A 13,665-nucleotide genomic window follows, 5' to 3' on the forward strand; every position below is an offset into this window, starting at 1 on the left:
ATTTACTATAGTATAGATGTTTTCAGGAATATCTGATTATTTTCTTAGACTATTATTTTTAAACCTTTCTACATGAAATCAAGGATATTATTATAAAGCCAATGAAAGGACTACTGAGTATCATGTGGAAAAACAGTGGGAAAGATTCTGAATACCTATCACTGACTCAATCAAAGCAGCTCTGTTTTGATATGATAATTTTATATTTGGCTAAAAGTGTTGCAAAACCACCATCATAGGATAACTTGTTGTAAGTGAAATTCCTATATTGGAGAACATAAACATGTTTAAGGACTTTTGATAAATGTTGTAAATTGCATTTTATTAATATGCAAAATATGTTTATGAGAATAGCCTATAAAAGAACTGCTTATTCCCACAACACTGAATTTTATCCAAAAGTGTGGCTGCTTTTTGTTTATGTGATTTCAGATCTGGCTAAAAAGCTCATATTCCCATGTATCATGTCTGCTCTGAATAATTCTGAGGTCCAGCTTTTTCTTCGGATTGGAATCCCAGGACTGGAACATGCCCACATCTGGATCTCCATCCCCATTTGCCTCATGTACCTCGTTGCCATCATAGGCAACAACACCATTCTCTTCATCATTAAGACAGAGCCCTCAATTCATGAGCCCACGTATTATTTCCTTGCTGTGTTGGCCATCTCTGACTTGGGTCATTCATTTTCCTCCCTTCCTACCATGCTGAGAATCTTCTTGTTCAATTCCATGGGAATTTCACCCAATGCCTGCTTTGCTCAAGAATTCTTCATCCATGGATTCACTGTCATGGAATCCTCAGTGCTTCTAGTTATGTCTTTGGATCACTTTCTTGCCTTTCACAATCCCCTGAGAGATACAGTTCTCTCCTTGCTAGCAACAGAGTTGCTAAAGTGGGACTGATCTTAGCCACCAGGAGCATTCTCTTAGTGTTTCCATTCCCTTTCACTCTAAGGAGACTAAAATATTATCAGAAGAGTCTCTTTTCTCACTCAAACTGTCTGCATGAGGATACCATGAAGCTGGCCTGCTCTGACAACAAGATCAATGTTATCTATGGCTTCTTTGTTGCTCTCTGTACTATGCTGGATTTGGCATTAATTTTTCTGTCATATTTTCTGATCTTGAAGACTGTACTCAGCATTGCATCTCTAGCAGAGAGACTCAGGGCCCTCAATACCTGTGTCTCCCACATCTGTGCTGTGCTCGTTTTCTATGTACCCATCATCACCCTGGCTGCCATGCACCACTTTGCCAAACACAAAAGCCAGCTAGTTATAATTTTTGTTGCAGATATGTTCTTGTTGTTGCCACCTGTAATGAACCCCATTATGCATTGTGCAAAAACTCGACAAATCTGGTAAAAGGTCTTGGGAAAGTTGTTTAATATATGTAGGAGATAAAAAAGTTTGAATATTGAAGTAATAAATTATCAACCAGTAAGTATTAATTGGCACCTATTTCAGTGCCACAGTGGTCACTATCTAGTGGAGGACTGTGGAGAGTGAAAAGCTGTGCAATACAGAATTTACAATAGTGTCAGGAAAACAGTATTCAACAGGAAAGGTGAGATAATCAGGTGATATATGATATGATTCACAAATGATTAATATTTTGAGCAGTTGAAACAAAACACTATATAACGGAGCAGTTGGGTTTCAGTCACGCCTGAAACAGTGGATAAAATTAGACAGATTGAGATTATTATTCAAGCAGCATTTATTAAATTTGAATATTTACAATACACACTATACTAGCAAGGGTAACTAAACAAGTAAGGCACATAGCAGCTATGAGGGATATTAGTCTGACCACAATGAAGAATACAATTTGGAAAATAGTGAGGGATAATTTTGAATAGTGTGAATGAACCAGATTTTGGAGTATTTAGGAAAGCCTTGAAAAGTCTAAATCCAGAGGATAAATGGGAGATAATTTAATCTCTACAACAAACAGCTAACACAATAAATCAAATGTTATGAATGGCATGTCCGAAAGCAGAGCAACATGGATTAATATTGAGAGAGACGAAGAAGGGATCAACAGAAGATTACATGAATAATCCTACAGTGAAGTGATTCTGGGAATGGGAAGAGAAAAGCTAAATCATTTAGGTTGCTTTTTGTTATTGTTATAAAATGAATATAATTTATAAGAAGTTTACATATTCCACTAAACAATGAAGGTGGATACATATGTGACTGAATATTCAAAGACAGACATGTTGAGGTGCTCCTGGGTGGCTCAGTCAGTTCAGTGTCTGACTTCAGATTTTGGCTCAGGTCATGCTTGTGAGATCAAACCCCACATCAGGCCTTGTGCTGGGCATGAAGCCTACTTGGGATTCTCTCTTTCCCTCTCCCTCTGCCCCTCCCCCACTCACATTCTCTCTCCCTCTCTCTCTCTCTCTCTGCCCCTCCCATGTTCACTTACATGCACTCTTTCTCTCTGGAAAATAAAAATAAAATAAAATAATAAAATACAAAGACAGGCATGTTGAAATAGGAGGCTAGGATACTCTTCATCTGCCATGATTAGAAAGGTAGCATTGCACTACCCAAAGAAGTCTATATATTGAAATGCAATATACAACAAAATAATACCAGCATTCTTCACAGAGCTAGAACAAATGATCTTAAAATTTGTATGGAACCAGAAAAGACTCCGAATAGCCAAAGCAATCTTGAAAAAGAAAACCAAAGCTGGAGGCATCACAATCCCGGACTTCAAGCTGTATTACAAAGCTGTAATCATCAAGACAGTATGGTACTGACACAAAAACAGACACTCAGATCAATGGAACAGAATAGAGAACCCAGAAATGGACCCACAAACATATGGCCAACTAATCTTTGACAAAACAGGAAAGAATATCCAATGGAATAAAGATAGTCTCTTCAGCAAGTGGTGCTGGGAAAACTGGACAGCGACATGCAGAAGAATGAACCTGGACCACTTTCTTACATCATACACCAAAATAAATTCAAAATGGATGAAAGGCCTAAACGTAAGACAGGAAGCCACCAAAATCGAGGAGAAAGCAGGAAAAAAACCTCTTTGACCTTGGCCGCAGCAACTTCTTACTCAACATGTCTCCAGAGGTGAGGAAAACAAAAGCAAAAATGAACTACTGGGACCTCATCAAAATAAAAAGCTTCTGCACAGTGAAGGAAACAATCAGCAAAACTAAAAGACAACCGACAGAATGGGAAAAGATATCTGCAAACGACATATCAGATAAAGGGTTAGTATCCAAAATCTATAAAGAACTTATCAAACTCAACACCCAAAAAACAAAGAATCCAGTGAAGAAATGGGCAAAAGACATGAATAGACACTTCTCCAAAGAAGACATCTAGATGGCCAACTGACACATGATGAAATGCTCAACATCACTCCTCATCAGGGAAATACAAATCAAAACCATAATGAGATACCACCTCACACCTGTCAGAATGGCTAACATTAACAACTCAGGCAGCAACAGATGTTGGTGAGGATGTGGAGAAAGAGGATCTCTTTTGCACCCTGATGGGAATGGAAACTTGTGCAGCCACTCTGGAAAACAGTATGGAGGTTCCCCACAAAATTAAAGAATAGAAATACTCTATGACCTTGATGGATCATTGCACTACTAGGTATTTATCCAAGGGATACAGATATGTTGTTTTGAAGAGTCACATGTATCTCAAAGTTTATAGCAGCACTATCAACAATAGCCAAGTATGGAAAGAGCCCAAATGTCCATCGACTGATGAATGGATAAAGAAGAGGTGGTATATATAAACAATGGAGTATTACTTGGCTATCAAACGTATGAAATCTTGCCATTTACAACTACATGCATGGAACTAGAGGGTATTATGCTTAGCGAAATTAGTCAGAGAAAGACAAATATCATATGACTTTACTCATATGTGGAATTTAAGATACAAAACAGATGAACATAAGGGAAGGGAAGCAAAAATAATATAAACACAGGGAGGGGGACAAAACATAAGAGAATCTTAAATATGGAGAACAAACAGAGGGTTGCTGGAGGGGTTGTGGGAGTGGGGGATGGGCTAAAAGGGTAAGGGGCATTAAGGAATCTACTCCTGAAATCATTGTTGCACTATATGCTAGATAACTTGGATGTAAATTTAAAAGAACAAAAAAAAAAAAAAAAAACCCCACAAAACAAAAACAAAAACAAAAACAAAAAAACAGCTGCATCTTAAATTCACCAAGTTGTGCACATTAAATATGTATGGCTTTTTGTATGTCAATCATACGTCAATAAAGTGGTTTAAAAAAAATAGATAGCATTGCCCTCATTTGCAAGACAGTAATACTTGGTTGTAGACATGAAAGTAAATATATGTTTTAAACCAGGTTTATTCATCAAACTGTGAAGATCCTCCCGTATTAAGATATCTCAAATATTTTTTTTCACTCATTGAATCCCCCTGAAGCTTTCCTAGTTCAGATTTAAAATTTCCCTTGGATTAACCTATAATCTTGTACGTTGAGATTAACTGTTTAAAGGATCTTTTTAAAATATAAATGTCACCACACCTAAAATCCTTCAAGAGATGTCCAATAAGTTACAAGGTAGTGGTGAGGCTCCATATTTGCACAAAGGTTTTCCATTACTCAATACCTGCTTTTATCTACTACTTTTTCTGTTAATTCCCTGGCTTGCACTCCAACAATGTAATATAGATCTCACACTGTTACTTACACCTAATCCTTTGCTTATGGTATGTTGTATGTCAGGATGCTGTATTAGTTTTTTATTGTTGCATAACAATCATCATAAACCTAATGGCTTACAACAATGAAAATGTATTATCTTACAATTCTACAGGTTAGAGGTCTGATATGAGTTTTACTGACCTAAAGTCAAGGTGTTGGGAAGCCTGAATTTCTTTCTGGAGAAATTGAGTGATTACTAAAATTGCAGACATGAGGACTGGGCTCCAGTCTCTTTGGAGCCACTTCCTTTGTTCTAAAACTTTTTATGCTATGTCTTCCAGGATAAAAAGGAAAAAGAACAAATTGAAAGAAATTGGCTGTTTGGGGATACTGATAGGCCAGATGTGCAAAGTGGTCATCAATAGGACAGAGCTTGTAGAATAATGGTTTATTTCATTCATGTAACTGTGGATTGTTCAAAAATTGAACTAAGATATGGTTTGCCACAGATCATACCCTAACACTTGTTCCACATGTTCCACTATTTTTCTTCACTCCTTGACTTTACTGAATGGCCTCCACAGGGATTTGAGTTTATGACTCTAATTCTAAGTTTTCTTTGAGAGAGATAGGCAAGGGAGTAGTTTTGCCCTACTATATGTTTAAAATATGATTCCAGGTCATGAATTTATTTCCACACCATGGACTTATTTTCCAAGCTCCAAATGCCTAATTGACTACACTTTTTAATGAGAATAATGATAATCTTGTGAAGTTAATAATACTTCACAATTATTAACCATTTACTAAGTTCCATATATTGTACCAAATGCTTTACATAATATATGGTACCTTATTACATTTATTCCTCTATTAACCCATTAGGAGGTATTATTTATCCCTGTTCGACAGATGAGAAAGTAGGAGCTTATAAGAGTAAAAAAACAACAACAAAAACTTTTCTGGATACATAGCTAGTAATCTGAATATAATCTGGATTCATCTCAGGCTGACCTATTCCTGAGCTTGAGTTCTTAACCACTATACACTCTCTGTGTTACATAGGCAACTGGAGCTCAATATCTTCAAAATGCAATTAATTAATTCCTCCCTTTAAGCCTGTTCCTTATAAAGTATTCTTTATCTCATTAAATAGAACTCTCATACACTTGATTCTTCAGAAGTCAAACCAGGAAGTGATCTTCATTCCTTCCTGACTATTGTTAAAACCACACATACAATAAATACCAAATCATGAAAATTCCAAGTCATGAAATTTCTTTCTTCTATATATCTCATGATACTATTCACTCTTCTTGCCAGTTGTACTGTGGTGCTTGATGATTTCTTACTTGGACTTCTGCAACACTTCTTGCTTGCTTTTCCTTTATCAACCCTTCCCTAATGCATTCTTTATATCATAGCCCTGCTGAGTATCTTAAAATGCAAATATGATTATGTTACTTCCCTGGGTAAATTCTTCATTGGTTTCCCTTTACTCTAAAGATACAATTTCTATTCTTTGTTTTGGCCTGTGTATACCTTCTCAGCTAACTCTATGCCTAACTCACAGTCTAGTCTTCTGCCACATTTTTTATTCTTTCTGCTACCACTATCTGGGACTTATCTCAGTTCTACAAATATGCTATATTCTTCATCCCTACATCCATTTCTTTAGTGGAATACAGAGGGAGGAAAATATAATGTACAGTGTCTGGTAAATAAGTAAAGGCAAAATCCATAGGTGTCATAAAATAGTATTAATTTTTCTAATAACAGAAGTTGTTGAGGTTATAAGCAGAATGGTAAGCAGATTTGCATTTAAAAAACAGTAGCAGGAAGAGAGAGAGACACAAGAAGAACAGACATTAAGCTATTGCACTTATCTAAGTAAATATGTCAAGAAATAGAGATAAAAGTTCAGTTTCAATTCTATTAGACTGGGGAGTCTGGTATCTTTGAGTCTCTGCATTTGTTTTTCTCTTTGCCTAGGAGGTCTCACTGTCAAATCCATACTATCGACATATGAGAAAATGAAGAGGGTCTATGCCTTGTATAAAACAATACAGATGCATAGAAAGTACACATTCCATATGTGTTATGAACAAGACATCACAGAATGAAATAATGTACATGGTCATTCTTGGTGTCTGAAATTAGTGCTTAATAAAACTTCTATAATATATATGTGAATTTCCAGGGAAAGATCTACTCCTTTCTGGAAAACTTCAAAATACCAAGAAGTGACTTTTGTTAATAAGATATAGAGGAGATTGTATTCTTTTATTCTTCATTATTTTTATATCATAATAAAAGAAACATCTGTTAGAGCAATTCTGAAATATTTTGGCCTTAAGATTCCTTTAAACTCTTTAACAATTATTGAGAACCCCACAGATCATTTATTTATGGGGCATTATTTCTATTGACATTTACCATATTAGAGATTAAAACTGGGTCATATTACTTACGTATTAATTCATTAAAATAACAATAATAAGGGGCACCTGGGTGGCTGTTGGTTAAGTGTGAAACTTCGGCTCAAGTCATAATCTCGTGGTTAGTGAGTTCGAGCCCCACATCATGCTCTGTGCTGACAGCTCAGAGCCTGGAGCCTGCTTCGGATTCTGTGTCTCCCTCTCTTTCTGCCCCTCTCCCACTTGTGCTCTGTCTCCCTCTTTCTCAAAAATAAACATTAATTTTTTTTTTAAAAAATAAAATAAAATAACAATAATAAGCCCATTGCATATTAACATAAATAACACGTTTTAAAAATAAAAGAATAAAACAAAACTGAAATAATTTAGTGAGAAGAGTAGCATTAGTTCTCCAGAGCTTATTCATCCCGTATAACTGAACCTTTGTACTCTCTAGAGATCTAGTATATGCCATGGTGACTATAGTTAATACTGTCTTGTGTACATAATATTTGCCAAGAAAGTTGATACCCATTGTATAGTTTTCCCTAACTCTCTATGCCATTGCTCCAAATTAGATTTCTAGGCTTCTCCTTTCTCACAGTGTTCTATATCCAAAACTGAAAACATCCTATCAACTGTACCTTCTAAATATGTTCCAAATTTGTCCACATGTCTCCATCTCTATTGGTACTACCTTACGTCTAATAATATTATCTCCTACCTGAGTTAGTGTGTCTCTTCTAACTCTTCTCCTACTGTCCAGTCTTGCTCTCTGAGCCTTTTTTTTTTTTTTTTTGCCAATTAAAAAAAGAAATTTGAGGATAGTTGACACACAACGTGTTTTTTTTAAGTTTTTTTTTTTTAATTTAATGTTTATTTATTTTTGAGAGAGAGGGAGACAGGGCATGAGCAGGGGAGGGATAGAGAGAGACACACACACAGAATTCCAAGCAGGCTGCAGGCTCTGAGCTGTCACCACAGAGCCCGACATGGGGCTCAAACTCACAAACGGTGAGATCATGACCTGAACCGAAGTTGGATGCTTAAGCGACTGAGCCACCCAGGTGCCCCAACACACAATGTTAATTTCAGGTGTACAACATAGTGATCCAACAAGTTTATATGTTGTGCTGCACTCACCACAAGTGTAGCTACCATCTCTCACCATACAATGCTATTATAATATCATTGACTATATTCCTTATGCTGTACTCTTACCCTGTTATTTATTTATTCTGTAATTGAAAGCTTGTATCTCCCACTTCCCTCCATCCTTTTTGCCCATCACTCTACCCTGTCTCCTCTGGCAATTATTAGTTTGTTTTCTGTATTTATAGGTCTGATTCTGCTTTTTATCTGTTTACTCATTTGTTTTGTTTTTTAGATTCCACATATAAATGAAATCATCTGGTATTTGTCTTTCTCTGTCTGACTCATTTCATTTAGCATAATACTCTCTAGGTTCATCCATGTCATCGCAAATGACACAACTTACTCTTTTTTGTGACTGAATAATATTCAAATATTTACCACATCTTCTTTATCCATTCACCTACTCATGAATGCTTGGGTTGCATCTATATCTTGACTACTGTGGAAAATAGTATGGAGTTTCCTCAAAAAATTAGAAATAGAAATACCATATGATTCAATAATTCCACTACTGGTTATTTACCCAAATAAAATGAGAAGACTAATTCAGAAAAATATATGTACCTCTGTGTTTACTGCAGCATTTTTTACATGCTCTTCTTTATAATTTGAATCCTTTTCCCAAAGATGTCCATGTGCTACTTCCTCACATTCTTGAAATATCACTTCTCAGTGAGGCTTTTCTTGACCATCAAATACAGTCAACAGTGACAGCCTTTCTGAATATAGCCTTTACCCCTTTCCTACTTTAATTTTTCTCCACGGCACTTTTCACCATCTAACATACTATGTCTTTTATTTATTTCTCATGTTTATTGTTTGCCCACACCTATTAAAATCTAAGACTCTAGAGGGCAGTGTTTTTGTCTGTTCTGTTCACAGTCTGGTATAGAGTAGCTGCTCAGGGGATATTGGGTGCATGAACTAGTAAACCTGCAGTCATTAAGTTCTGATCCCTGTGTATTCCAGCCTGCATCTCAAGATAGCCTCCTCCTCCCACTCTGTCACTTGAATAGATCTCCAAAGGAATTATTTATAGTTTCTCAACAAATCACACACTTTTTGTCATCTCTTGGCTTTTTCACAAAATAGTTGCTTTATGTAGTAAGCTGTTTTTCCTCATTTCCAACTGGATAACTTCAACCTGAACTTCAGGACTTAATTTTTAGATCATCCTAAACTATTTCAGGTATCTCCACCAGACTATAAACTCCTTTAAGGTGGAAGATACACCTTGTTCAACAATTTATTCCCAGTAACTTTCAAAAAAGTCAATCATTAAGTATTAAATAATGAATGAATGAATGAATGAATGAATGAGGTTGGTTCTACACTTGATAAATAAAGGCTGTCATCCATGCTTGATGGCAGCCCCATGGCCTGCTACAATTACTGCCTCTTTATCAGAGAAGTTTGGGCCTCAGGATTTTCAAAGGAAGGTGCAATTCTTTCCCTCCCTGTTCCTACCAGGTCTGGGTTAGATTCACTGCAAAGTTTAGCAGTTATGATCTTGGATACAAAGTGCTTGATCCACAGTTCCTCAGACCATTGCTAACCTCTTCTCATGGTTATGGCTGGTCAGTTATGTTTTTACTTCCTATATCAAAGAGAACTTCTTCTGACAGTGACCTTGAAATATCAGCTTTGTTTAGCTGTCCTCTCTTCTGTCTTTAATATCAATTACTTGCTAATTCCAACAGCTAGTGTAGTTTCTTGCTCACATAGCTCTAGGCACACTGGTCCTTTTGCTATTCTTAGAATACTCTAATTTATTTCCATCGTAGACCCTTTAAAATTCTCTGCATTTTTGTATTTAAATATAAATATAAACATTTTAATAAATTTTATGTGTGGCCATGCACTGAAGAAAAGGTTCTCAGACACCAGACTGAGCAGACATGCAGCCTGCCTCTGTGAGAGAACAGCAGCAGCTGGGGCCTGCACATAGTCTTTATTTTATGTTTTATTAGGTATAAACATCAAAGAGCCTCAAAGCATGAGAGGGAGCACAAAGGGTCTTAGACATTAACCAAACATACATCTGGTTTTACGTGAAGGCATAAAGGGAGTGTGTGTGGTTTTAAGGAATGTCAGGGAGTTACAGCAGGTGCTGTATTTTAACTGTCCTCTGGGAGATCACGGGGCTCTGCAACTCATAATGCTATTGGGTTTGACAGTCTTGAGACCAGAACATTGCTGATGTTTCAGCTATTGCCCCATTCACCCTTCAGGACTTATAATGCATGCTCTAGAAATAAGTCCACATCTATACAAATATAAAATATAATCCCCTTCCTTTAATTTTTTTGGAAAATTCCTTATTATAAAGGTCTTCCCTGCCCACAGACTACCTGGACATTTAGCACTGTCTTAAATAATTGATCACTTACTTTTCTATTGTCTGTCTCTCCCACCAAAATGTAAGTTAAAAGCATAGTCTTTTGTTGTTTTGTCTACTAGCTTCCTAAAGTGGAAACTATGCCTGGAAATAGCACATTCAATGTTATTTATGGAATGGGAGAATACTCCTCCACCCACACAATTTTGGCCCATCTAACTTCTGCTTGTTCTTTAAGACAGCTAAGTCAGCCCCTCTGGAAAATTATCCACGGTTCTCCATCCCCTCAGGGCCATTCCAGGGCTCCCTCTTTTCCTTATAACAAATTTTCCATGATATATTTTACTCTGTGTTCGGCTCAGGTCATGATCTCATGGTTCGAGGCTTTGAACCCTGCATCAGGCTCTGTGCTGGCAGCTCAGAGCCTGGAGTCTTTGGATTCTATGTCTCCCTCTCTCTCTGCCCCTCCCTGGCTCACACTGTCTCTCTCTCAAAAATAAACATTAAAAAAAGAATGAAAGTAACTAAAGTTTATTGTGAGCTGAAAAACATGCTAATAATTTTATTTGAAACTTTCATATATATCATATATTTAAATTGTGTCGAGATCCTTTTGGGTTAGGCATTGTTATTGTTAGATTCATTTTAATTGAAAATTGAGCTCATATAAGGAAAATAATTTTCCTAAGTCACACAGAACGTAGAACTTTCTAAACCTGACTCCAAGTGTAGTATACTTTCTAATGTATCACAAAAACTTTTAAATTTGCCGTAAGATATAAGAAAACATGACTCCCATATGAGGACTAAAATTGCAAGTACACAGCATAGATATAGATTCCAGCTGTAGACCTGTATGCATGCTTTGGAATTTGCTGTGGCTGTATGGTTTTCCTGAAGTTTTGCATGTACGCAGCACCCAATACACTCACACACATCCTCTATTTTATTCTATTTGTTTTGCATAAGTACCTTTGGATCTTCCACATGTAACACCCAAAGTTCACATATATATACCTTCTCACTGAAGAAACAGCTTTCTCATGTCAGACAGAATGAGGCACTGGTGGGAGAAGGCATAACCTGTCAAGAGTTAAATGTCAGATATGCTAGATAGCCTCAGATAAGTCCAACCTCAAATGAGAACTGACTCCACATAAACCTTGTAGTAGAGGTTTTGTCTTTGGCCCTTTGCCACTCCCCTTCTTGACCCTGCACTGTGCAGAAACATGACCCCCTCAATCTTTCCTCCAGATGCTCAAAACCTTCCTTAGCAGCATTTTAACCTGGCCTGCTTTCCTCACAGATACCTCAAAGGCAAAATTAATAATACTATATTGACATACATTACTCAAAAGATAATTTTAATTAAGTTTTTAATTTTAATGCCAATATAGTTGACATAGAGTGTTGTATTAGTTTCAAGTGTACAATATAGTGATTCAGCAATTCAATACATTACTCAGTGCTCATCATGATAACTGTCCTCTTAATCCTCTTCACCTGTTTCACTCACCGCCCCACAACCACCTTCCCTCTGGTAACCATATTTGTTCTCTGTAATTAAGAGTCTGTTTCTTGGTTTGTCTCTCTTCTTTTTTTCCCCTTTGTTCTTTTGTTTTATTTCTTAAATTCTGCCTGTGAATGAAATCATATGGAATTTGTCTTTCTCTTACTGTCCTATTTTGCTTAGCATTATACACTCTAGCCCCATTCATGTTGTTGCAAATGACAGGATTTCATTCTTTTTTATGGCTGAATAATATTCCATTGTATATGTGTATATATGTATACCACATCTTTATCCATTTGTCTATTGATGGGCACTTGGGCTGTTTCCATAATATGACTGTTGTAAATAATGCTGCTATAAACACAGGGGTGCATGTATCCCTTTGAATTAGTGCTTTTGTCTTTTTTGGGTAAATACCTAGTAGTGTGATTACTGGATCATAGGGTAGTTTACTTTTAACTTTTTGAGGAACCTCAATACTCTTTTACAAAGTGGCTACACCAGTTTGAATTCCCACCAGCAGTGTAAGAGAGTTCTTATTTCTTCACAACCTTGCCAGCACTTATAGTTTTTGGTGTTTTTTATTCATTTATTATCATTATTATTTTTATTTCAGAGAGAGTGAGAACAAGGGAGAGGGGTAAAGGGAGAGAGAGAGAATCCCAAGAAGGCTCTATGCTCAGTGCAGAGCCCAACGTGGAGCTTGATCCCATGACCTTGGGATCATGACCTAAGCCAAAATCAGGAGTTGGGTGACCAACCAACTAAGCCACCCAGGAGCCACCTTGTGTTTTTTATTTTAAATATTCCAACAGGTGTGAGATGATATCTTGTTATAATTTTGATTTGTATTTCCCTGATGTTGAGCATCTTTTCATGTGTCTGTGGCCATCTGTTTGTCTTCTTTGGAGAAATGTCTATTCATGTTTTCTGCCCATTTTTAACAAGATTATTTGGGTTTTGGCTGTTGATTTGTATCAGTTCTTTATATATTTTGGATACTAACCCTTTATCATATGTGTCATTTGCAAATATCTTCTCCCATTCCATAGGTTGTCTTTTAGTTTTGTTGATTGCTTTCTCTGCTGTGCACAATCTTTTTATTTTGATATAGTCCCAATAGTTTATTTTTGTTTTTATTTCTTTTGCCTCAGGAGACATATCTAGAAAAACGTTGCTATGGTTGATGTCAGAGAAATTACTGCTTGTGCTCTCTTCTAGGATTTTTATGGTTTCAGGTCTCACATTAGGTCTTAAAAGATAATTTTTTTTTCTAGGTCAATGTGGTGGCAAAATTGTAATGGACAGATAAGAGGGTATAAGGAGTTATCTCTTTTTGGTTCACTGACCTTTCCAATATCTTCAATCCCTCAATTTTTTTCTACTTATCACTTCCCCTGCTTCCACCCTAATTTTCTCTACTTTTTCCTGACTTGCTATGAACAATGACAACAAAAACAACTTTAGATATTTCTCTGGATATATTGTTCTCTCTCTCACCTCTGCCTCAGCTTTGCACATACCGTTCCTTCAGATTAGACCATAATTTTCCAGTTTGACTGC

At 36.5% G+C, this 13,665-nt stretch overlaps 1 protein-coding gene across 1 annotated transcript; it reads left to right on the forward strand.

Moving 5' to 3' along the window:
• Positions 1–464: 464 nt before the first annotated feature.
• LOC123602440 (olfactory receptor 51A7-like) lies at positions 465–1,405 on the forward strand. Its single transcript, XM_045486928.1, is given in 2 exon segments — positions 465–854; positions 857–1,405. Coding segments are annotated over 2 exon segments (939 nt in total).
• Positions 1,406–13,665: the final 12,260 nt, after the last annotated feature.

This window comes from Leopardus geoffroyi, chromosome D1 (assembly GCF_018350155.1).
Source record: "Leopardus geoffroyi isolate Oge1 chromosome D1, O.geoffroyi_Oge1_pat1.0, whole genome shotgun sequence".
Taxonomy (NCBI): domain Eukaryota; kingdom Metazoa; phylum Chordata; class Mammalia; order Carnivora; family Felidae; genus Leopardus; species Leopardus geoffroyi.